Consider the following 26902-nt stretch of genomic DNA (forward strand, 5'->3'; position numbering starts at 1 on the left):
ACTTTCCAATTTAGTTTCTTCTGGTGGTGAGGGAAGCAGCCACGTCACTCACATACACGTTCTGTCTTCCTTCTAAACTCCTCAACTCGCGTCTGTCATTACAACTACTTTCTGATCAAATGCAAGTACAGAAGTTCATTCACTTTTGAAAACAAAATTTCTCAACAAAAAAAAATAAAAAATGAGAAGAATATGGAATCTTCTCTCCAAATCCAAACAACTCGCGGCGTTTTCAAGCCCAGCCTCCAAGTTCCGCGTCACTGTGTTTCGCTCTTATTGCGATCAATCGTATCGGCAGAACCGTCCAGGTTAATATTTATTCACATTTTCAATTCGATTTCAATTTCATTGTCATAATCATCCACGCTCTGTTGTAATTTGATTTTAGGAATTAACCGTGTTTGTTTTTCAACTTTTGAATGGAATTCGTGATTCGTTAATTTCTGTGCGGAATTGTTGCTTTCCAGGGCCGCTTGTTCAGTACAAAAGTCTAGTTGATCAAGGGAAGTTGCAGTATGATCCTTACCAAGAGAGTGTTGCTTCAGAGCTTGAGAGTTTGCTTGCCAGGTTGGAGCAGTATGAGAAAGATATGGAGGAGTATCATGTATAATTGGAATTGGATGTTCGGTTACTAATTTATTTGTTCCACTAACCAGCATGTTTTTCTTTTCTTTTGCCGATAAAAAAAAGAAGTTTTTCTTTTCTTTAAACTTATTTGCAGGCTTGGTTTTTGTTTTTGTTTGTGTATGTGGTTTTTGAATCTGTCCTCACTGTGTGTAGGTGAATCTAGCTAATTGGAAGAAGCAGCGGGAGAATGAGCGGCGGAGACTTCTTATGGAGGAAGTTGAGCTGCACCAGAAGGATGAGGACTGGTGGAAGCGGTTGAACAATAAGCTTACTGAAAGATGGACATCCCGGTGAGTTCTGGGTTAATTTAACATGGTTTTGATTAAACTGGACGCTTAAGACGATGCAATTTCAATGTTTCTATGGATTTTCAATGATGGCTGTAATTTCAAATTCAGCTTCTGTCTGTTCACCGCTGATTTGATTTCATTTTTCTGTCTTGGTTAGAATGTGTTCTTTGATTGAAGCTACTTGTATTGTGACATGTATTGAAGCTACATGTCCTTTTCCGTGATTCAGGAAAAGACCTGAGAATATGGAGCCAGGGGTGGGAAAATGGGTATCGTATCTTAAACGTGAGAAGAAGTTGGATTCACTTGTTGGTCGTCGTCCAACTGCTCCCCCAGCTCCTAAAGGACTTTACATATATGGCAATGTTGGCAGCGGTATTTACCTTCTTGTACTTTTCTTCTTTTGGATTGTTATACTTACCTATGATGTAAACTTATATCAGGCTGATTTGATTTCTAAATATGAATTATGAACTTTGAGACACACATTACACAAGGGTATTACACTAGGGTACAACTGATGTCTAAAATATAAGACATCCGGACACTACACACACACACATATTAAATGTGACCAACATTACAAAAGTCTAATTGAGAATTAAGATTCATATATTATCCTCAAAACAAGTTATTAAAATAGATTTACAATTTCTAATATGATGAGTCTCCAGAAAATACTAAGAGGCATCATCATTGAACAAAAAAATCCAAGAGAACACCTTGCCAATCTACGCAAGGCAAGGCCTAAATGTAGTCTCTAGCTGCAACTCATCAAGGGATAATTTAGCAACTTCTACAATTTCGTACTTATCAAAATGGAATTGTTGAATAGAAAAATGGGCACTTTCTACAACAAAGTAGAACACTCCTTTATCAAAATTATGTCCAAAAATTTTTTGGGGGAAAGCCGGACTTATTGCCACTTATTTAATTAATAGATTACCTTTTCCTGTTTTGTCATTAAAAAGTTCAATGGAAGTTCTCCACTCACACTATCCACACATAACTCATACAATTAACCTTCCACCTAGATTTCCTATCTATCATAAATAAACACACACACAATATCCAACTCTTCTCTAACTATATTGGTTCAATTCTAATGTTGAAAGGAAAGACAATGTTGATGGACATGTTCTATAGTTCTACTAAAGGAATTGTAAAACATCGAAGAAGGTATCACTTTCATGAGGTGAGTCTTATATGTTGCTTTCTAGAATGTATGCACCATCTTACTTTTGTCAGAGCATTGGTAATTATTATGAACATGGTGTTGAAAACAATTCCTTCACTAATATGCAGGCCATGCTCAGAATTAATGAACATATGCACAAGATATGGAAGAGCCAAATTGAAGAGAAGCCTTTGCAATCGGCTGTTGCTGGTTGGATTATGAGTCTTCCATTTGACATTAAAGCTAAGGAGTGGTTGGCTGCTGAGGAAAGATACAAGCAAGAGATGCAAATAAAGAACATTCTTCCAGCTGTAGCAGATAAGTTTTTCCTGGATGGAGAAGAAAATGAGAAAGGAGCTAGCATTTTGTGCTTTGATGAGATACAGGTAAAGGAAAATACATACATTTTGTTATAATGAATTGTGAATTCCTCATATTTGTATCCTAAATTATTGTTACCTTGCCACTATCCATCAAACCTTGATTTGATCACTTGGCGGTAATAGATTTTATACACTACTTTCTTTTATTTAATAATTAGTGTTAGAATGTAATTAGCCATTAGCTGTTAAAATTTTTTTAGTCATTAGTTAACACAAATTTAAGGAAATTAGGGTCATTGATTCCTAATTATTAGACAGTAATTTACTGTATTTGATTCTACAAATTGGTATAAATACATACTGTATGGTCTGCATTAGACACATAACATTCAGATAACATTTTTTTATATGCCATGATTAGTTCAGGTTTACTTTCGATCCCTGTTTTTAAATCCTGGCTAAATAGTACCCATGGCCATGGCATGCTCTTTTCCTTCATCACTAAGTGTTTTTCCTCTAATGACTGCTGCAACCAGAACCACCCTCTCTTGGTGACCACCAAGCTTTGTTCGCAGCTCTCCGTGTATTTCACATACCCATAACAGATTTCCTAAGATGACCTACTTGACGACACACCCTTTGCCTCCTTACTCACACTCAAGTGTCCCTCTTTTAGGTTCATTTCCCGTGGCTTTTGACAACTACCACTCAAATACCGCTATTGCAAAGACTTACACTACTGTTTCGTTGATTCCATGTGGACCGGGACAAGCAACTACAGCCCTTGGGTTGCTGTTGTTCAATTGTGGTTCTAGGGTTAAGGTCATGATGACCACTTGACCAAGCAAGCCAAAGATATTCCTAGCATTGATCAAGCCCAATAGAAGTAAATTGATGCCTCTTCATAGCGTTCTTTGGTTTCCAAAGCGAAGAGCATTTAGTCCAATGATGTTCATCAACTTTTCAATGCTATCTCCAACCTTGTTTTTCTAAAGCTTGAAGACCTATCTCAATGAGCTCGATTGCTTAATTAAAGATTTTGATGCACTCATGCATTTCACTAATGGTGCAAAAAACCATGCTGAACAACATGGAATGTTTGCACTTGTTGGACTTTCTCTTGAGCTTGATTTTGTCCATAATCAGATATTATTGAACACTATTATTCCATCTTCTGACATTGTTAGTGGACACTTCATCTCTCAATTCCTCTCATGTTTTGGCAATCTTCTGAACTTACAACAAAATTCCTCTATCTTTTACTCCCATTCTATCAACTAGGGTGGGGACAAAGTGAAAATCATGGTGGCTATTGTGGTCAACGCCCTTGCTGTAACTTTTTTCAATGAGATGACCATATTGAGGTAGAATGTAGTACAAAGACACAAAAACAACCAAAGACGGTTAATATTGCTCAAGTTGTTTCTCTAGGAGCAACTAGTGAGGTTTCAATTTCTATTGATGCCTACAAGACAACTGTGCATCATACACAACCTATAGCTGCCATTGCTCAATTTGGTATCTTTTGTTTCTCAGTCTTTCCCTTGGGACCTTGGATTCTTGACTTTGGCACCTCTAATTATATGATTGGTAACAACTCCTTTTTCTCTCAACTGTCTTATTTGAATTCTTTACCTTCTATTTTCATGGTAGTTCGTTCCCAAATAAAATTTCATGGCATTGATCAAACATAACCCTCTCCTAATCTTACCCTAGATTTTGTGTTTTATATCCTGGGTGTCCTTTTAATTTAATCTTCCCTAGCAAGCTAACTCAACCAAAATTACCCTATTGTTTTTTATAATTATTTTGTTCTTATTTAGGATCAGTGTACCAGACAAACAATTAGAGCAGGACATTAGTCGCAAGGATAATACTATTTGTTACAATTGGTTGCTTGTATCTCCACAACTCCTCAAGCACTTGGACATCAACACTAGGTCATCCCAGTATTACCCAAATGTGTCTTACTGTTCCAAGTTTTTCTCACAATTCGTCTTTTCAATGTGAGTCTAGTCAGTTAGGAAAACACACTCATCATACCTATGGTCCTCAAGTTAATAAAAGTTTTTTGTCCTCTTTTGACTTGGTTCATTCATATAGTTGAGGTCCCAGTTGCATCAGTTTAACTTTGGGTTTCAATTACTTTGTTATTTTCATTGACGATTTTTCTCTATGTACTTGGTTATTCTTAATGAATAATTGTTCTTAATAAAAAATCATTATTGTCTTTTTTCTACATTCCAAAGTTTCTTAATTGAAGTTTAATATCAATTTGACACATCTTTTAAAATTTTACACATTGACAATGCTCACGAGTATATGCCTTCCTAGTTTCAACCCTTTTCTAGTTCACAAGGTATTCTTTATCGAACATCTTGCTCTCACACACTACAAAAAAATGGTGTCGCTGAAAAAAAGAATTGAGAATTGGTTGAAACTGCCCCATATCCTTCTTCACAACATTGTTCCTTTTCACTTCGGGGGAGATTTGCTTCTCACATCATGTTATATGATCAACCACATTCCTTCCTCTGTCCTTAATAATTAGGTCCCTCACTCTCTCTTGTATCCAACATAAGATCCTTACTCCATTCCTCTTTGTGTGTTTGTGTTGTAATTTGAGATAATATCTTTAGAATCTTGTTAATTAGAGGAAATAGATATATAATCTATTATTTTATTTTAGTTTCCTAGTTTCCCTATTTTCCTTTTTAGGAGAATTAAATTATTACAAATAGAGAGTATCATAATGTATTTTTTATCATTGAGAATAATAAATCACTCTTATTTTCAACTTGGTATCAGAGCTTGTCTAATCCGCTACCGCTGTCTTTGCTGTCCGCCGGCAGCTCCTAAAAGTCTCTTCTTTAACATGTGTTTTTAATGGGTTCCAAGTGCCCTAGTCAAGTTCTGCCTTAGAATTCTAGCCTTTTTTCCAGTATTACCAAATACAGAGTTTATTTGAGTATGATCAGAATGGAATTCGAACCCATTCCCTTTCAGACTAGTAGCTGAAACTGGTGCTTTAGATCTGTTGATGCCCAATCAATTTTGGCTCTTTTTGGCATTCTTATTGACTGTCAGTTGAATCAAAGAGACCGAAAGTCTCTTCTTCAAAGAACCCATGAAAGGCCACTTCACTGTTTATTCTGTTGTGCATCGTGCTCTTCACCATCGACCACCATCGTCCTCCGTACGCCGCCGACCACCGTCTGCCGCCGGCCACCGTCGCACTTTCGTCCAATGACCAGCGGATCTGGACCGCCTCCTTGAGCGATGGCCAACCCCGCCGGAGTCAGGACCAAACTCCACTCAATGCGCCTCCACGCACTGCCTTTCTACATATGATCTCTGGTGCGTGTTTGTCACGCGCCGCCTTCTCGGTGTCGGAATCGCAACGCGCCGCTACCGGTCGTGTCGCCGGACCTCCATCTCTCTGACCCTCCATAGCAGCCATGGCTGCCATCTTCGTTGTCTTCACAACATCTTCGTCTTCTCGAAGCACACTTCCGCATCGCTGGACCTCCTCTCGTTTCTGCATTCTGGTTTGGTCTTTCATCCTACCCTTTGCTGTCTTCTCCGCTGCTTTGATGCCGCTGATGCCATTGTCGGCGCCGGTGCCGGCGTAGTCAACCGCCACTGTAGTCAGTCGTTGCCACCACAGACAAGAGTCTCGCCAATCCTTGAACAATCCTTGAACAATCCTTGAACAATCCTTTGATGTTCGGGTGTTCCACCTCCAATTCAACTTGGAGGAGTTGGAATCCATGTACGCTCCTTCTTGGGACCAAGCGATTGCTCTTCCTTTCCTTGCTGCTCCGTTGATTCAACTTGTGAGCCACTGATGTGTCTCCACCATCTGGTTACAATTCCGTGATTCTCTCTTGCAAGTGTTCTCCTATCATAGGAAAACAGACCCGACTGTTTCCTGTCTGCACCACTTAATTCACTTTCTTGCCGGGTTGACGTGTTCAAGGTTGGGGGATCTCATTAGACCCCGGACTCTTTGGACGCCACTACCTCACTTCATTGGTCTTTTGATGCCATAATAAGTTATAAGTGATTTGCTTTCTGCCATGTGAAAGGATCTTTTCACCTTCAATGCCTTGTTTTAACAACTTACTGAGAGTTGTTCTATGAAACCATCCGCTGATTTGACTCGTTCGATGTTAGGGGTTTCGATTTGTTCCCAAGAAGTACGGATCGGTTCTCACTAGTTCTTCCACCTTCATGTTCTGTCATTGACGTGCATATGTCGTTCAGTCGTGAGGAGAAGAAAAGTTTAAGCCGCTGTAGGGTGGTTAAGTCCCTACAGGATTGTTGTTGTTAGCCGCTGCAGGGTAGTTCAGTACCTGCAGGTTTGTTGCTATTCAGGGCAGTTAAGTCCCTAAAGGTTTGTTGTTATTCAGGGCAGTTAAGTCCCTAAAGGTTTGTTGTTGTTCAGGACAGTAAAGTCCTTGAAGGTTCGTTGTTGTTAGGGCAGTTAAGTCCCTAAAGGTTCGTTGTTGTTAGGGAAATTAAGTCCTTAAAGGTTCATTGTTGTTCAGGGTGGTTAAGTCCCTACAAGTTTGTGGCTATTAGCCTTTGAAGGCCTCCCATATGTTACTCATGAAAATCATGTTCTTGAAGTTTTGTTGTTGTTCGCCACTATTGATGGCAATCCACTCCCTACAGTTTGTTGTTGTTCGCCACTGGAGGCCCTTCATTTGTTCTTGTAGTTTGTTGCTGTTTGCTGCTGCAAGTCATCATCTATTTTTGATGGAAATCTCTCTCGTCCATTGCTGTCCAAGTTGAAGTTTCATGGTGCTAGTTCACCCTCGTCCATTGCTGTCCAAGTTGAAGTTTCATTGTGCTAGTTCGCTTTTGTCCATTGCTGTCCAATTAGGTTTATTGACGTTCTCTACAATTGAGTTTGACTATTCCAAGCTTGGTTCATACAATCTTGTATGATCCAGCTTGAGGGGGAGTGTTGTAATTTGAGATAATATCTTTAGAATCTTCTTAATTAGAGGAAATAGATATATAATCTTTTATTTTATTTTACTTTCCTAGCTTCTCTATTTTCCTTTTTAGGAGAATTAGATTATTACAAATAGAGAGTATCAGAATGTATTTTTTATCATTGAGAATAATAAATCACTCTTATTTTCAACTGTTTGGTTACACATGCTTCGTCCATTACCTTACTCTAGGTAAAGATAAACTTTCTGTTAGATCTCCCAAGTTTTTTTTTCTTGGTTATTTATGCCTTCATAAGGGCTATCATTGTTTTTGTCCTTAACTTCAACGATATATTATTTCTATTAATGTCACCTTTCTCAACACTACTCCTTTCTTAAGTTCTACTATATTGGATGCCAATTTTTCAATAGAATCTTCAAAAGTCTTGCTTGTTTCGCCTCAAACAATTGTTGCTTCTCCACCTCCATTGCTTCAATATCATAGACGGTCTCAAAATCTAGTTGTGAATCACTCAAAATGATCCATAAGCATCATCTCTTTTTCCTATGACTGCTCCACCCACATCGCTTGCTCTTGAACTTCGTATTCCAATACGAAAAGGTAAATGTTTCATAATTCTAACCCTTTATTCCTTGACCATTAATTGTGGTCATTTGTCTCCATCTTATTTCTCTTTTGTTTCTTCTTTGGATTTTGTGTCTAGTCCTAAGATTATTCGAGAAACCATGGCTGATCCTAGATGGCACTAGGTAATGGTCGAGGAGATGGCCGCTTTACATCCTAGAGACACTTGGAAACTTGTTCCTTTATCTCCTGGCAAGAAAACTGTTGGTTGGTCATTGAGTTTGTACAGAGAAAATTAGACCTAATGGGTCATGTTGACAAGTTAAAAGTTGTCTTGGTCACCAAATGATATACAAAATTAAGATTATGGGGATACTTTTTCCCTTATGGCTAAATAACTTACTTACTTTCATTTGTCTCTTTTTGGCTATGGCTATGGCTGTTGTTCATCATTGAACTCTTCGACAGTAGGATATTAAAAAGGCCTTCTGTTACGTACCTGAGTATGAAACTTAACCAGAACGACCTCTCACACACTCAAAGTAAGCAAAATAATAATGAAAGAATGGAATTGAACTAAAGAATTTCTTTTATTGATGGTAATATCTGAATAAACAAAGGTAAACAATAATTGGAAGCATAACCTCCTTCAATTACTTTGGAAGCATAACCTCCCTCACAAGACGGTAGCCGCCTGTCAACAACTCAATAATCAAAAACATACCTTTAACCCTAGACTCTCCCTTTATTTATATTAATTATTTCCTAAATAAAATATTTCCCTAGAATAAAATCTTTTCCTAGAATAAAATATGAATATTGTTCTATATAAAATATTTCCCTAAGATATATTCTTATTTACTATAATTATTTCTAAATATTTCCCGCCTATCCTAACTGTTGTCCCAGTTAGGATAGTCACTCTTCAACCGATCGGGTTCAGCTCCCATTCAGCTTTGCTTCCCCTGCACCCTACTGTTCGGCTCCAACTCTTCACCGCCTTCCATCGTTCAACCTGACCTTTCCATGCCTTCCACCGTTCGGCTTGACCTCTCCCCGCCTTCCACCGTTCGGCTTGCTTCCCTTTGCCTCCTACCGTTCGGCTCCCCCTTGCCTCCTACCGTTCGGCCCCCTTCTATCTTATTACCCAATATCCTATCACCTTCCTATAAGGTAAATTGTAGGAAGAAGTTTATATAGATTAACCCCTTGGTTTTACTGTTAGAATCGCTGCAACGGAATTATTAGCGTGGAATAACAAACCAAGAGGGTTTTTAATACGAACGTGTGCCTTTTAATTTCTACTCAATTAAACTTACCAAGCAAATAATAAAGACAAATAAAGAGAGTAAGGTTGAGAGAAATTTGCACAGATGATTTTATCCTGGTTCGGATCTTACCAATCCTACGTCCAGTCGCTTATCTCAAACAAGATAAACCTTTTTCACTAACACAAAACAATTACAAATTACAATCACAAAGAAACACAATTTGTAAAAGTTTAGAAACCACCTCTCTTGATACCACAAGAGATGAACCTACACCTCCTTTGAGTCTTCACAAAGGATGAACACCTCCTCCGAATACTTCACGAAGGATGATTCTCTTCCGAACACCTCCTTAGACACACCAAGGATGAACCGGCTATTTCCTTTGTCACCGTAGTAGCACTTCACCAGCTCCACAGACAAGAGTTTCACAAGCCGAATAAGAGCACACAAGTCTCAATGATTTATGAGTACTAGAGCACAAGGGAAGAGTTATTTTTGAGATAAAGAGTGAGCCATTTTATAGACTCAGCCTAATACCCTTCCATTCTTCGAAAACGGGCCATCTAACGCATTTAATCGATTAACATAAATATTAATCGATTAATAATGAGTACAACGGCTAGTTTTTCAAATCTGAAACCCCCAACGGCTAGTTTTTCAAATCTGAAACCCCCAACGGCTAGTGTTAATTGATTATTCTCAGGAATAATCGATTAACTAAATAAATCAAATATAAATTACAAGAATCAACCCTAATAGATATTTGAGCACTATTACATCAACTTTGATTATTATAAAAGCTTTATAAAATACAGAGATCTTCAATTTGTCTTTATGGATCTTGACTTGTGCAAATCTGTTCATCATCAAAACTTCATCTTTGATTTTTGCTAACATTCTCCCCCTTTTTGATGATGATAAAAAATTCTTCTGAGATAAAGCTTTTTAGTAATAATCTGGATAAAACACAACTTATGGAAGAAAAAGTGCATTAGTGAATAAACACAAATAAGCAAATAAGCTTAAATAAGCTTTAAACATTTTCTCCCCCTTTTTGATCATAATTAAAAAGGTGTGTTTGATGTTCTCCCCCTAAGATAATACTCCCCCTTAATAAAAGCATGTATGCATATGAGCTAAAAATATTTCAAATTTAAAGATTCATTCAAACATACACAATAGGATATTTAAAGTAAATAATTTTAGGATGAAGAACTTATAAAACATGTTTAAACATACATTGAACTATATAAGATAGGAATTTTAAAGCATACAAAAATATGGCTAGTTTTTCAAAATTGCAAAACTGGAACGCATTTAAAAATTCAATCCTAAGATATTTCTAAAGATTCTTAGATCTCTTCTAATGTTTACCCCTTTAGATATGCCTCCAACTTCGTAATGATAATCCTCTAGGTTGTTTCCATATTTTGTTTAGATCTTCATCTTGAGGATTGTCATCATTCTTCGCTTCATTTGTTGTCTTCTACAAATCTTCATCATTGCCTGCATCTAATTCAACTGACTCAAGAGGTTTTGCCTCAAGGTCTACAATTTCATCAAAGACAACATGCACACATTCTTCTATTTCAAATGTTTTCCGATTGGAAACTATATATGTTTTGTATATTAGAAGATATCCAAAAAAATAGTTTCCTCGGCCTTGGAATAAAATTTTCTTAAATATTGTTTTAAAGAAATTGTAAATATTAAACAATAGGTACCCAACTACTTGTATGGGTCCTTTGGGTTAGATTTAGAAAAAAGAAATCATTTTACAACCCAAACATATCTACCACTTGGAACACCATAATGCTTAATTTTACATTTATTTGAAGTATGACCCTTTTTCATACAATAAAAGCATGATATAACGTTTGTGTTCCTATAAGTTGTTCCTTTTTCTACCCATATTCTACGGGTTCTATTATCCTGTTTGTTTTTAATTTTAGGAACATACTCATTTTTAACAACCTTATTTTCGTTATTTTTACTACATTCTCCTAAGGTTGTATTTTCAGAAAAATATTTGAATTGTGTGCAAGACTCACATTCATTATTAGCAATATATTTTTCTTTTTCATAATATAAAACTTTACTTTTTAAATCTTTATTTTCTTCAAAAATATTTTCAAAATTTAATTTTAAATTTTTATTTTCTTCAAGAATATTTTCAAAGTCTGATTTCAAATTTTTATTTTCTTCAAAAATATTTTCAAAATTTAATTTTAAATTTTTATTTTCTTCAAGAATATTTTCAAAGTCTGATTTCAAATTTTTATTTTCTTCAGAAATATTTTCAAAATTTAATTTTAAATTTTTGAAATCCTTTTTCAATTTCTTATGAGCTTTATCTAATTTTTCAGATTCTACTATTAAAGCAGCATAAGTTTCATGCAATTCATCTTCACTAATTTGACTATAATTATCAGAATCGCTAGATGTACTTACTTGGCTTCCAGCGTCGTCGTTCACCACTAAACAAATGTTTGCTTCTTCATCAGATTCGCTCAAATCGGAAATTGTTTCATTGTCATCTTCCCATGCAATGTATGCTTTCTTTTTCTTGAAGAATCTTTTCTCCTTTTTGTCTTCACCTTTCTTTTGATTTGGGCAGTCTGCCTTTAGATGCCCCTTCTCTCCACAGCCATAGCATCGGTAATTTGAGGAAGATGCTTGATTATCTTTCTTTTCGTATCTAAACCTTCCTTTACCTTTAGACTTCATGAACTTGTTTAATCTTTTGATCACTAGGCTTAAGTTTTCCTCTTCGTCTGAATCTTCATCTTCCGATTTAGCTTTGCTTCTTTCAACCTCTGATTTTAATGCCAAACTCTTCTTGTTGGTTTTGGCTTTTGCTTCTTCTTCATCAAGTCTTCCAAGATCTAATTCATGTTCCCTCAACTTTCCAAATAGTGCCGCCATAGTCATGGTGTTGAGGTTTTGTGACTCCGAGATTGCAGTCACCTTAGGTTGCCACGACCTGTCTAAAGACTTCAAGATTTTAATGTTTAATTCATCAGTATCAAATGACTTACCTAGTCCAATGAGATGATTGACAATGTTGGTGAAGCGTTTTTGAACGTCGGAAATTGTTTCTCCTTGCTTCATCCGGAACATTTCATACTCTTGAATTAGGGAGTTCTTTCTTGCCCTCTTTACGTCATCCGTTCCTTCATGTGTCACTCTGAGCACGTCCCACATTTCTTGAGCAGTTTTGCAGACAGAAACCCTGTAGAACTCATCAAAAGTCAATGCTGATGCAATAATATTCCGAGCTTTTACATCATTCTGAATTCTTTTCTTTTCTTCAATGGTCCATTGACCACGGGGCTTTGTTTCCTGTATATTGTTAGTAGGAACAGAAGAACCAGATGCAATAACATCCCAAATTTCACAATCAATAGATTCAATAAATATTTGCATTCTTACCTTCCAGAATGCATAGTTCTCACCTGTAAATAGTGGGGGTCTATTGATTGATGCACCCTCTGCAAAGGTTTGATGTGATCCTGCCATTTGAATGACTATCAAAGCAAGCTCTGATGCCAATTGTTAGAATCGCTGCAACGGAATTATTAGCGTGGAATAACAAACCAAGAGGGTTTTTAATACGAACGTGTGCCTTTTAATTTCTACTCAATTAAACTTACCAAGCAAATAATAAAGACAAATAAAGAGAGTAAGGTTGAGAGAAATTTGCACAGATGATTTTATCCTGGTTCGGATCTTACCAATCCTACGTCCAGTCGCTTATCTCAAACAAGATAAACCTTTTTCACTAACACAAAACAATTACAAATTACAATCACAAAGAAACACAATTTGTAAAAGTTTAGAAACCACCTCTCTTGATACCACAAGAGATGAACCTACACCTCCTTTGAGTCTTCACAAAGGATGAACACCTCCTCCGAATACTTCACGAAGGATGATTCTCTTCCGAACACCTCCTTAGACACACCAAGGATGAACCGGCTATTTCCTTTGTCACCGTAGTAGCACTTCACCAGCTCCACAGACAAGAGTTTCACAAGCCGAATAAGAGCACACAAGTCTCAATGATTTATGAGTACTAGAGCACAAGGGAAGAGTTATTTTTGAGATAAAGAGTGAGCCATTTTATAGACTCAGCCTAATACCCTTCCATTCTTCGAAAACGGGCCATCTAACGCATTTAATCGATTAACATAAATATTAATCGATTAATAATGAGTACAACGGCTAGTTTTTCAAATCTGAAACCCCCAACGGCTAGTTTTTCAAATCTGAAACCCCCAACGGCTAGTGTTAATTGATTATTCTCAGGAATAATCGATTAACTAAATAAATCAAATATAAATTACAAGAATCAACCCTAATAGATATTTGAGCACTATTACATCAACTTTGATTATTATAAAAGCTTTATAAAATACAGAGATCTTCAATTTGTCTTTATGGATCTTGACTTGTGCAAATCTGTTCATCATCAAAACTTCATCTTTGATTTTTGCTAACATTCTCCCCCTTTTTGATGATGATAAAAAATTCTTCTGAGATAAAGCTTTTTAGTAATAATCTGGATAAAACACAACTTATGGAAGAAAAAGTGCATTAGTGAATAAACACAAATAAGCAAATAAGCTTAAATAAGCTTTAAACATTTTCTCCCCCTTTTTGATCATAATTAAAAAGGTGTGTTTGATGTTCTCCCCCTAAGATAATACTCCCCCTTAATAAAAGCATGTATGCATATGAGCTAAAAATATTTCAAATTTAAAGATTCATTCAAACATACACAATAGGATATTTAAAGTAAATAATTTTAGGATGAAGAACTTATAAAACATGTTTAAACATACATTGAACTATATAAGATAGGAATTTTAAAGCATACAAAAATATGGCTAGTTTTTCAAAATTGCAAAACTGGAACGCATTTAAAAATTCAATCCTAAGATATTTCTAAAGATTCTTAGATCTCTTCTAATGTTTACCCCTTTAGATATGCCTCCAACTTCGTAATGATAATCCTCTAGGTTGTTTCCATATTTTGTTTAGATCTTCATCTTGAGGATTGTCATCATTCTTCGCTTCATTTGTTGTCTTCTACAAATCTTCATCATTGCCTGCATCTAATTCAACTGACTCAAGAGGTTTTGCCTCAAGGTCTACAATTTCATCAAAGACAACATGCACACATTCTTCTATTTCAAATGTTTTCCGATTGGAAACTATATATGTTTTGTATATTAGAAGATATCCAAAAAAATAGTTTCCTCGGCCTTGGAATAAAATTTTCTTAAATATTGTTTTAAAGAAATTGTAAATATTAAACAATAGGTACCCAACTACTTGTATGGGTCCTTTGGGTTAGATTTAGAAAAAAGAAATCATTTTACAACCCAAACATATCTACCACTTGGAACACCATAATGCTTAATTTTACATTTATTTGAAGTATGACCCTTTTTCATACAATAAAAGCATGATATAACGTTTGTGTTCCTATAAGTTGTTCCTTTTTCTACCCATATTCTACGGGTTCTATTATCCTGTTTGTTTTTAATTTTAGGAACATACTCATTTTTAACAACCTTATTTTCGTTATTTTTACTACATTCTCCTAAGGTTGTATTTTCAGAAAAATATTTGAATTGTGTGCAAGACTCACATTCATTATTAGCAATATATTTTTCTTTTTCATAATATAAAACTTTACTTTTTAAATCTTTATTTTCTTCAAAAATATTTTCAAAATTTAATTTTAAATTTTTATTTTCTTCAAGAATATTTTCAAAGTCTGATTTCAAATTTTTATTTTCTTCAAAAATATTTTCAAAATTTAATTTTAAATTTTTATTTTCTTCAAGAATATTTTCAAAGTCTGATTTCAAATTTTTATTTTCTTCAGAAATATTTTCAAAATTTAATTTTAAATTTTTGAAATCCTTTTTCAATTTCTTATGAGCTTTATCTAATTTTTCAGATTCTACTATTAAAGCAGCATAAGTTTCATGCAATTCATCTTCACTAATTTGACTATAATTATCAGAATCGCTAGATGTACTTACTTGGCTTCCAGCGTCGTCGTTCACCACTAAACAAATGTTTGCTTCTTCATCAGATTCGCTCAAATCGGAAATTGTTTCGTTGTCATCTTCCCATGCGATGTATGCTTTCTTTTTCTTGAAGAATCTTTTCTCCTTTTTGTCTTCACCTTTCTTTTGATTTGGGCAGTCTGCCTTTAGATGCCCCTTCTCTCCACAGCCATAGCATCGGTAATTTGAGGAAGATGCTTGATTATCTTTCTTTTCGTATCTAAACCTTCCTTTACCTTTAGACTTCATGAACTTGTTTAATCTTTTGATCACTAGGCTTAAGTTTTCCTCTTCGTCTGAATCTTCATCTTCCGATTTAGCTTTGCTTCTTTCAACCTCTGATTTTAATGCCAAACTCTTCTTGTTGGTTTTGGCTTTTGCTTCTTCTTCATCAAGTCTTCCAAGATCTAATTCATGTTCCCTCAACTTTCCAAATAGTGCCGCCATAGTCATGGTGTTGAGGTTTTGTGACTCCGAGATTGCAGTCACCTTAGGTTGCCACGACCTGTCTAAAGACTTCAAGATTTTAATGTTTAATTCATCAGTATCAAATGACTTACCTAGTCCAATGAGATGATTGACAATGTTGGTGAAGCGTTTTTGAACGTCGGAAATTGTTTCTCCTTGCTTCATCCGGAACATTTCATACTCTTGAATTAGGGAGTTCTTTCTTGCCCTCTTTACGTCATCCGTTCCTTCATGTGTCACTCTGAGCACGTCCCACATTTCTTGAGCAGTTTTGCAGACAGAAACCCTGTAGAACTCATCAAAAGTCAATGCTGATGCAATAATATTCCGAGCTTTTACATCATTCTGAATTCTTTTCTTTTCTTCAATGGTCCATTGACCACGGGGCTTTGTTTCCTGTATATTGTTAGTAGGAACAGAAGAACCAGATGCAATAACATCCCAAATTTCACAATCAATAGATTCAATAAATATTTGCATTCTTACCTTCCAGAATGCATAGTTCTCACCTGTAAATAGTGGGGGTCTATTGATTGATGCACCCTCTGCAAAGGTTTGATGTGATCCTGCCATTTGAATGACTATCAAAGCAAGCTCTGATGCCAATTGTTAGAATCGCTGCAACGGAATTATTAGCGTGGAATAACAAACCAAGAGGGTTTTTAATACGAACGTGTGCCTTTTAATTTCTACTCAATTAAACTTACCAAGCAAATAATAAAGACAAATAAAGAGAGTAAGGTTGAGAGAAATTTGCACAGATGATTTTATCCTGGTTCGGATCTTACCAATCCTACGTCCAGTCGCTTATCTCAAACAAGATAAACCTTTTTCACTAACACAAAACAATTACAAATTACAATCACAAAGAAACACAATTTGTAAAAGTTTAGAAACCACCTCTCTTGATACCACAAGAGATGAACCTACACCTCCTTTGAGTCTTCACAAAGGATGAACACCTCCTCCGAATACTTCACGAAGGATGATTCTCTTCCGAACACCTCCTTAGACACACCAAGGATGAACCGGCTATTTCCTTTGTCACCGTAGTAGCACTTCACCAGCTCCACAGACAAGAGTTTCACAAGCCGAATAAGAGCACACAAGTCTCAATGATTTATGAGTACTAGAGCACAAGGGAAGAGTTATTTTTGAGATAAAGAGTGAGCCATTTTATAGACTCAGCCTAATACCCTTCCATTCTTCGAAAACGGGCCATCTAACGCATTTAATCGATTAACATAAATATTAATCGATTAATAATGAGTACAACGGCTAGTTTTTCAAATCTGAAACCCCCAACGGCTAGTTTTTCAAATCTGAAACCCCCAACGGCTAGTGTTAATTGATTATTCTCAGGAATAATCGATTAACTAAATAAATCAAATATAAATTACAAGAATCAACCCTAATAGATATTTGAGCACTATTACATCAACTTTGATTATTATAAAAGCTTTATAAAATACAGAGATCTTCAATTTGTCTTTATGGATCTTGACTTGTGCAAATCTGTTCATCATCAAAACTTCATCTTTGATTTTTGCTAACATTTACTTGGGTGATTCTCGGCTTGTGTGTAAGCTTCCTTTTATGGTTTGAAGCATTCTCCCCAAGCATGCTCTATTTTCTGATGTGCGATCTTTATGGATTGCTTGCCTAGAAATATTTCCCCTATCTGTATGTATACTTCAATTTTGTTTCATAGTATCTAGTGAAAACTCTGATGGCATTGAGGCACCACTGTTTTTAGATGGAGTTGAACCAATTTTTCTGTTTCTTTTTGACTCATTCGTAGCATGATTGTTGAGCTAGCTCTGTACTGCAATGATTTATTTCTTCATTCTATATCTTTTAGTGTAGAATATGACTAAGTTTTGGTACTCTATATTTCAGACTGTTGATGTATTTGCTATTGTGGCTTTATCTGGAATTCTAAGCAGATTGCTGAGCAGTGGAACTATAATTGTGGCTACCAGTAATCGAGCACCAAGCGACTTAAATGAGGTGTTTTCTTTAGTAGTCAATCTTTCACAGTACCTGCTATCATTTTAACCAGTTTTTAATTGTGTTAGAGTCAATAACTACACCAATGACATGGCCTATAATTTTCTGTTTCAGAAGAATTAGATCCCCTTTCATCATAGAAAAAATTGAAACAAGTTCTCACTCTTGATTTTGTGCAGGCTGGTATGCAAAAAGAAATATTTCGGAAACTTGTCTCCAAATTGGAAGACCATTGTGAGAAGGTATTGATAGGGAGCGAAATTGACTACCGTCGTTTTTTAGCACAAAAATCAGAAAACCAGGTGAGAATTGAAGTTTTTTTTTTTCTGAACCTGTCTCAATTATGAAAAAATAACTGCAAATGTGTTAGGTTTCTGGGTATGAAACCTAACTGTCTCACAGCACACACTTATACAATAGCACCCAAATGGTAAGAAAAGAATGAAAATATGTATTCACATCAACCAATGTCATGTACAACCAGTAAATGGGAGCATAATCCCCTCCACAGGATCAAGGTTCCTGTCTATACAATTGATATAAAAAACTGTCCCCTCTACCAGACCCCCCTTGCCTTCTTATGAAGGCAACCCACTTCTAACTACCCAACAACAATTAATTCCTAAACTGAACAATTAATTCCTAAACTGTTTTCTCTCTCCTGCACACCTATTACCCATTATAACCTATCATATTATATCCTATCAAAATGTGCTGCAATTTCTTTCATAGTAGAGGAAGGGTAATCTAGCAACAACAACAACCAAGTCTTTTCCTAATTATTTAGGAATATGATTAGCACAAACGCAGTCAGTGTTTTAGGTTTTTAGAACAAATACATCTATACATGACGTAATATTACATCTCAAATACATTTTCTTTTATCTCTCTTTTTCCCTCTATACATAAATTCTTACAATTTTTAAAAAAGTCACATGTAAGTCTTTTTAACTAATCATATATGGGTCAATCCAATGTTATAGAAATTTATGGTCAACCTGCCCAGCATAAAACCAGACTGTTATTTAGTTGTGTGGATCTCTTAGATTTTGTTTAGCTACCCTTTACCGTAACTTTATGGTATGGATCATGAGCTTTATCAACCTATAATTTCCTTAATTTTGTGTATCTTCATCATTAGAAATTATGTACAAGAACAACATCAAAGTCTTGTTCGGTCAGCTTTGGATCATAATGTAATCATCTCACAACGCCATTTGGCACAGTTAAAAGCCATAATAATTAGGATTGGTGGATATGTACCATTATGTAATCACAATAGTTGGGTAATCTTATTATGCAATTTGAAATTGGAACATATTGGAATTTTAATGGCTATTGATACGTAGGTGCACTTTTTCTGGCCTATTGGAAAGGAAGCAACCAATGAATTTGAGAAAAAGTGGCATGATGTAACAAGCAGATTGGGAGGAAGAATAGTTTCCAACACCACCATCTCAGTGATGTTTGGAAGGTACCCTTTGGAAATTTAATTCTGTTAAATGAGATGAATAATAAACATTGACAGTATAATTTCGTTCAATCCCAGGACACTTGAGGTTCCCAAAAGCTTTGATGGAGTTGCGCGCTTTACATTTGAATATCTTTGTGGTCGTCCGGTACATTATTTCTTAGTTTGGCTGTTTTCTAAAGTACTTTTCCAACTAATGCAAACAGGCTTAATTGCCTTTTTGGTCTTGTTATTTATTGTATTCAATTTTGTCTCACTATTAATAGATGGTTTAATATGTTTCTTTGACTTCAAGTGGACATAATTTGGTCCTTTGTTTTCTTAAAATTGAACCAACTTTGTACCTTTGTCTAAATTGACTTACCACTATTAGTCTCGGTTCATGACAGTGTCGCTAAAAAGAACCATTGGCACTAATTAGTGACAACCTTTTAGTGATAGTAACGGTTGCTGTTAATTAACATCAAAATTTTAAGTCAATTTGGATAGAAGAGAACAAACTGTATTTGATTTAAAAAATAAGGGACCAGTTTGATTCATTTATTAATAGTGGGATGAGATTGAACAAAATAAATAAATAGTAGGACCAAAAAAGTCATTAAGCCTTTGAATATTATTGTGAGGTTTACTTTTATTTATTTTTCTTAAATGGCAAGTTGATATTATGTGTTTCATTAAACTGTTCATGGCCCAAATGGGTAAGAACAACTTACAAGAGTTAGTTCATACTTCACACGTATAGGGGAACATTTGAATTAATTCTTTGCCTTCTGATGTTTATTATTGTTTTGGTGACCTTTGTAACTACTATTGCCTCAAGGATAGTGAGGTATTAGAGTATTAGAGTACAAATTTGGAATCATGTAAAACCTTTGATAATAAGGTAAGACTTGAAATCCAAAACTGTTTAGAAGTGCTTCAAAGGTATCCTCTCAACCCTGATTCGTTATTGAAAATATTTGAAAATTGATCCCACAATTTAGGGATTTCTTAAACTATGGAAATACAGGTATTTACAGCATATTCCTACTCTGATTACAACATAGAATTAGTTATATTTATAGCAGTAAACAATTGAAATTTTTAAAATAAACTTTAAACTTAACTTAACCACATTCCCTCACACCGAAACCTAGACATCTCGAGCTAGACTAAATATTTGTGGATGGTCGAATAGTGAGTGACACTTTAGACCCAACAAACGTTACTATGATAAGTCCAACTTGTAAGGTGGAGTTTGCATCTACTTATAAATTATAATTTGGTCATATTTTTATAGTCAGATGTGGGATCTCTAGCATAATTTTTCTATAACTCTTTAATAATAAACAAATTAGCCTTCTAAGTTTTTGAGTTAGGAATGTTTAACCTGAAGTAGGAAAGGAGGGAAAGGCTAAGTTGAGTGGAAATCTAGTTGGAGAAAGGGTACCCAAAATACCACCATGGGTTGATGTTTAGGTGGTTGGTTGTGAAGACCTTAATGATTGTACAAATCCTAAGCTTTGTTGTTATTCCCTTTCTCCTCAATTACTATTTGGCTTGGATTCAAATCATCATGATTTTAATTCTTCAGTGTGATTTTTCATATGCAAGCAAGTGCACATCATATGCTCTCTCTCTAATTATTTTTACTTTCAGTTGGGTGCAGCAGATTATATTGCAGTTGCCGAAAACTTTCACACTGTGTTCATATCTGATATTCCAGTAATGAGTATGCGCATCCGTGACAAGGTATTATCAGTACAGATAAGTTAGTTAGCCCCAATGTAGTGGTAATTGCCTAATTTACTACTGCAAAATATTATCAGAAACTGGCTTTCTTATTCTGCATCAGTATATTTTTAAAGATATTCCTCAAGTACATTGCTTAATTTTTTTTCTATTATCCTTTGTGTTGTAATTTGAGATAATATCTTTATTAAAAGATAGATAATATCTTTAGAATCTTCCTAATTAGAGGAAATAGATATATAATCTTTTATTTTATTTTACTTTCCTAGTTTTTCTATTTTCCTTTATTTTACTTTCCTAGTTTTCCTATTTCCCTTTTTAGGAGAATTAGATTATTACAAATAGAGAGTATCAGAATGTATTTTTTATGATTGAGAATAATAAATCAGTCTTATTTTTCACACTTTGCATTTATTTACAAAACACTTGTCTCTGCTATCGGTGTTCTGTTCTGAGAAAAAGAAATCTACATTTCAGGCACGGAGATTTATTACCCTTATTGATGAGTTATACAATCATCATTGCTGCCTATGTTGTTTGGCATCCTCTTCAATTGATGAATTATTTCAAGGAACTGAGGAGGGCACACTTTTTGACCTGGAAAGGTGATTTTATCTGTTTTGTGAGCTATATGATGCATGAAGAGCTTTGGATTACATAGTATAGTTGTTTTAGACCTGCCTCACCGGAAATAAAACTAAACTAGTCTAATCGGGTGAGCCTAAGGTTCCTCAGTTTGTGAAGGTGTGAAGGAGAGTCATTGTGTACAATCTTCCCCTTGCATACGAATAGTATTTTTCTGGATTCAAGTTCATTAACAACCAGTGACCAAGGTGCAACTTTAGTGTTGTGTTACTGGATGCTTCCTTTTTGGTTATTGTACTTCAATACACTATTTAGTCATTGTTCTGATGCTAGTTAGGCCTTGTAGCTGGAAACAAATGGGTTTGTGTAGCAAATTTCTAATAATTTTTCCTCTAAATAGTTGTAATCCAAATTATCAAGCACATTGAGATAGTGGCCCCAACAGACTTTTGGGATCAATCAGATTATAAAAGATGCAACTTTTTATTTCATTCGTAACTTATCTCTTGTCTCTAGTCTTTCACTACTTTGGAGTTTTCTCCATTGTTGTCCTAGACATTAGTCATTTTATGTTCTTAGGTCTATGTTTCCTTTATTTTCAAAAGAGTTTGTTGAATCATTTAAGTGTTATGTGTGTCAGGGAGCAAAACAGCATTGTGCCACATTCTCCTTGTAATAAAAAGTGTTGATTTCTTTTGAATTAATTCACTCTGATATATGGGTCTTGCGTCAAATTCTAGTATTACCAAATGCTAAATGATTCCTCTCTTTTATTGATGATTTTACTCATAACACACGGATTTTCCTCATGAAAGAAAATTTTGAAAATTTTTCTTTATTTATAAAACGTTTTTGTATGATACACACATGATTTGGGAAGTCAGTTAAATGTGTGCATATTGATTATGGGAGGGAACATGTAAAACCATGACATGTTCTTTTTGAAAATGATGTTGTTCATGAAAGAAAATGTGTGGATACACAACAAAATGATATTTTTGAAAGAAAAGATAGGCACCTCCTTGACGTGACTTGGGTCATTCTTTTCGAAGTGCCTATCCTTAAGTCTTATTAGGGGCAGGCTATAGCTGCCTGCCTCATTAACAAATTACCCATGTGTGTTCTGAATGGTTTTAGTCTTGTTTAATCTATATCATCTTTCTTTCTATTTGTTCATTTTGTGTAGCCTTCAAACTCTTGTTTTTGGGTGTGTTGCGTTTGTCCATTTTCACATAGTTTCCTGGGAAACTAAATCCTAAAGTCATTAAGTATATATTCATTGGTTATGTTTTTGGTAAAAAAGGTTTATCTTTGTTACCATGCTCTGAGTCAGAAATTATACCTCCATGGATGATAGGATCTAAGGTAAGAGGATAGAAGGAAGAGGAAATGAGAGAGCAGTTAAGAAAGGCGGGAAAATGAGAGAGCGGTTAGGAAGGGCGGGATGAGAGATCTTATATAAATAGAGTTCTATTCATTGTTAGAGGAGAGCTTTTGAGTATTATTTTGTAAATCTGGACTTTGGCCAGAAGAGGGGGATTATGCCTCTGTTAGGGCTAAGAGGGGGATTAGGCCTCCATTAGTGCTATCAGTGTACTTTGTTCACAATATCAATACAAAAACCCATTCTTTCATTGTTCTTTCTATCTTTTGAGTGTGTTCTTGTTAGGTTCCAAACCCACTACCTAACAATGGATGTCACATTTTATGAAGTTGAATCTTTCTACATGCATTCTCAACTTCAGGGGGGAATTCTATAGAAGTTGAGCCTTTTGAGTCACTTGAGACGTCCTTTGTTCATTTAGTTTAGGGATCTTCTCATATTTTTATTATCATTGATACATCCTGCAAGGCTGTTTTTATGAGGGCAATTTTGTTTCTAAGCCAGGATCAATACTAGATATTAGTGATACAAAGAGTCTCTTTCGTATACAATATATCAATGGAGACGGGAGGATCCTACACTAGTCCAAGAACAGCTCCACTCTTCTGATCCGGATGTAAGTATTTATACTCATGAACCTCTAGAAAATTCCTTGAATAGTAACTGAGCCCAATCTTAATGATGTGCCTGTTGCCTTGAGAAAAGGAAAACGGTCAATTTGTGTCCACTAAGCATCTTTGTGTGCAACACCAAATTTTTCTCTTTGGCATTCGTGTATTTAGAGTTCCTACATCAGTCCTAGAGGCAGTAAAGGATAAGAATTAGATTTAAGTCATAAATGAAGAGATGAGTATCATAGAAAAGAATCAGACTTTGGAGATTGTTGACTGGTCACAAGATAAAAAGGTTGTAGAACGTAGGTGGATCTACATTGTTAAATATTGGTCTGATGACACATTAGATCATTACAAAGCAAGCTCAATTGGAAAAAGATATACTCAAAGCTATAATGTTGATTAAGAGGAAGCATTTTCTTGTAAGGCATAGATGAATAAGGTTAGAATCATCATCTTGTTGGCAACACACTTTGGTTAGGAGCCACTTCTATGTGGCATAGATGAATAAGGTTAGAATCATTGTCTTGTTGGCAACACACTTTAGTTGGGATCTATAATGGTTTGATATGAAATATGTCTTTTTGCATGGGCATCTAGAAGAAGTTGATATGGAGATCCCACATGACTTTGGGTCTATTGAAGAGAGGAATAAGGTGTTTATGTTGAAGAAAGCCTTGTATGGACTCAAAACACTCACCCATGCTTGGTTTGCTAGACTAACTCAAATTATGATTTCCTTGTGATGCCATTGATGTCAAGGTGACCATACCCTATCTATCAAACATTCTTTTGAAGGGAAACTTACTCTTCTCTTGGTTTATGTGGATGACATGACTGTTGCAAGGGATGATGAACATAATAAACTAATCTTGAAAGAAAAGTTTGTTGCTCAATTCGAGAAGGATCTACAAAACATGAAGTTCTTCCTTGGAATAGAAGTTTCCTACTCTAAAAGGGGCATCTCTATCTTCCAAAGGAAATATGTTTTAGGCCTGCTCATAGAAACGAGTAAGATTGATTGCAAGGCCACCAGATCTCATGTAGAACAAAAATAGAACTGAGAGCGACGAAGATAGTTTTGTAGTGAATAAAGGCCAATATCAGAGACTTGTAGGGAAGCTTACTTATTTAGCTCACACTAGATTAGACATAGCTTATATTGTGAGTGTGGTTAATTAATTCATCATGATCCAAGAGAATGACATTTTCAGGCTTTGAATAGAATCCTCAATATTTGAAGGCAAGTCCATGAAGGGAATTGTTGATCAAGATAAATGGAAAATGAAATAGAGATGTATATTGATGCAAACTGTGTTTAGTTTGTTATTGATTGGAGGTCTACCTCAGGATATTGCATACTCTTGAGTGGAAGGTTTAGTTTGGAGGAAAAATTTTTGAGTTATGGAACAAGGGGTATGTGAATTGTTATAGTTGAATAATATTAAAGTGAAATGAAGAATCTGTGACTCTCTTTTGTAATAATAAATCAATTATTAGTATTGCTCAAAATAGATTTCAACACATTATGCCCAAGTAAATAGATGGTAAAGTTCTATATGTACCATGTCAAGATATTTTAAGAGGCTTTATATTTATTCCGTCAAGATATTTAGAAAGTTTCAGATTTTATTCCTATTGGTTTTAATTTTGTATATGGACTATATCTTGGTTTATTACTAGCGTATCAATCCTTTAATCTCGGGGATTTATTTCCTAGAATAGCTTGTGCTTGTTTTCTAAGTTATCCATTGAATGTGTGTGTATATATATATATATATATATATATATATATATATATATATATATATATATATATATATATTAGATATATGTAATGAGACTGAATAAGAGAGAAATTATTTTCTTCTAATTTTGAGATACCCACATGCGTACTTCACCCCAACTACCATGATCATCATAATTTCTCCCAATCTATAAAAGGAAAAAGTTATTGAATGTTGTGTGTCAAATTCATTTTTGGGTCACTTTTTTCGGGCTTAATCTGACCCTCTTTCCCATGGATTTTGCAGCGGTTTACTATCAATGCATTTGAATCAGTTTTCCTCCTCATTTGCATGTATTTTCAAGTCCTTTTACTAGGAGTTTCCAAATAATGAATTAAGCAATGCAGACTTCAGACTTATCAGCTTTGCTTTTGATATAGTCCTAATTAAATGATTCACAGTTGACTGAACCTTTTCACTCCTGTTTTGGTTCCAGTTTCCAGTTCGAAACAGAGATTGATGGTGGGAAACTTCGTCGCAATGTCTTGGCAGAAGGCAGGGTGAGCTCAGCAGGTGCCCCTTCTAGTATCACATCCATACTATCTGGTCAAGAAGAGTTGTTTGCTTTTCACAGAGCTGTAAGTAGCAACTGTTCTCTGCTTTTAGTATAGAAAGTATATGTAAGAGAGAAATTAATCAATATAAAGGACAAGGAATATCTTACAAAATAAAAATCATTTTTATGGAGTCTAAAATATTAATTACATTTCTAAATTTCTGTGTCAAAATCTTAATCGTCAAACAAAGTAGGATGGAGGGAGTGTCTCCTAAATTATTTGTACAGATCCTATACTTGGATGGAATAAGAAATTACCTATTAACATTTGAATCTTCCTTTATAGGTCTCACGCCTGATTGAAATGCAAACTCCATTATACTTGGATGGAGTAAGTGATTTCCACCCCTATTTTCAGAGGCAATATAAACAGTCACAACAATTGTGACAGCCTATATTTTGATTCGTTAACCTGAAGTTTTTATTTTTTCTTTTTTAATTTCCTTGTTCTGCCTGAAACTGTTGTCTGATGTTAAACTGACTTTATATATTAGGTATAATAATCTGTGAACATTGGTGCAGTAGTAAGCATCATAGACTTGAGTGATCAAATTACATGTTTATTCTTTAGTCCTTACAAATAAGGGAGGAAAAAGGTTACCTCCTACGTGGCAATCAACCCCCTCAGTGAACAAAATTTTCTGTATCTATTTTAATATAATATATTTGAACATGATTTCGGAGGAATTCTGTGTAGGAATAATCCATCTTTAACATCAGCTTTCTTAAATACTACGTCATTCTCTTTAGGCTAAAATCCTCTTTTAGTTATTTAATTTGTTTGAAAAATTCAATTAGAGTCTTAATTTTTATTTAGTGTAATTAAGTCATCTAATTTGTAAAAGTGATCTAATTAGGTCATTTTCTTTAGACTGGCATTTCTTTAAATTGGCATTACCATCATGTTGGTATACATCGCATGTCAATTCATAATATTTTAATATTTTTTTTGTTCTAAGTTTTTTTGTCACATGTCATGTTACTATTGTGCTATGT

At 35.0% G+C, this 26902-nt stretch overlaps 1 protein-coding gene across 3 annotated transcripts; it reads left to right on the plus strand.

Moving 5' to 3' along the window:
* LOC124838065 (AFG1-like ATPase family protein) lies at positions 1-26593 on the plus strand. 3 transcript variants are annotated; one of them, XM_088100387.1, is made up of 14 exons: positions 1-308; positions 468-604; positions 781-917; positions 1147-1292; positions 2033-2112; positions 2223-2480; positions 17668-17778; positions 17958-18080; positions 19128-19252; positions 19328-19397; positions 20888-20980; positions 21458-21585; positions 25787-25928; positions 26193-26593. In XM_088100387.1, the coding sequence occupies exons 1-14, from the start codon at positions 182-184 to the stop codon at positions 26292-26294; spliced, it is 1779 nt and encodes a 592-aa protein (XP_087956513.1). In that variant the 5' UTR covers positions 1-181; the 3' UTR covers positions 26295-26593. The 3 variants fall into 3 exon arrangements, with proteins under 3 accessions (XP_087956513.1, XP_087956518.1, XP_087956521.1); XM_088100392.1 differs by having other exon boundaries at positions 285-308; positions 468-567; XM_088100395.1 differs by lacking the exon at positions 1-308 and having other exon boundaries at positions 495-622.
* The last annotated feature ends 309 nt before the right edge of the window (positions 26594-26902 follow it).

The sequence above is a fragment of the Vigna umbellata genome, chromosome 1, assembly GCF_029865625.1.
Source record: "Vigna umbellata cultivar VRB3 chromosome 1, Vumbellata_1.0, whole genome shotgun sequence".
NCBI lineage: Eukaryota > Viridiplantae > Streptophyta > Magnoliopsida > Fabales > Fabaceae > Vigna > Vigna umbellata.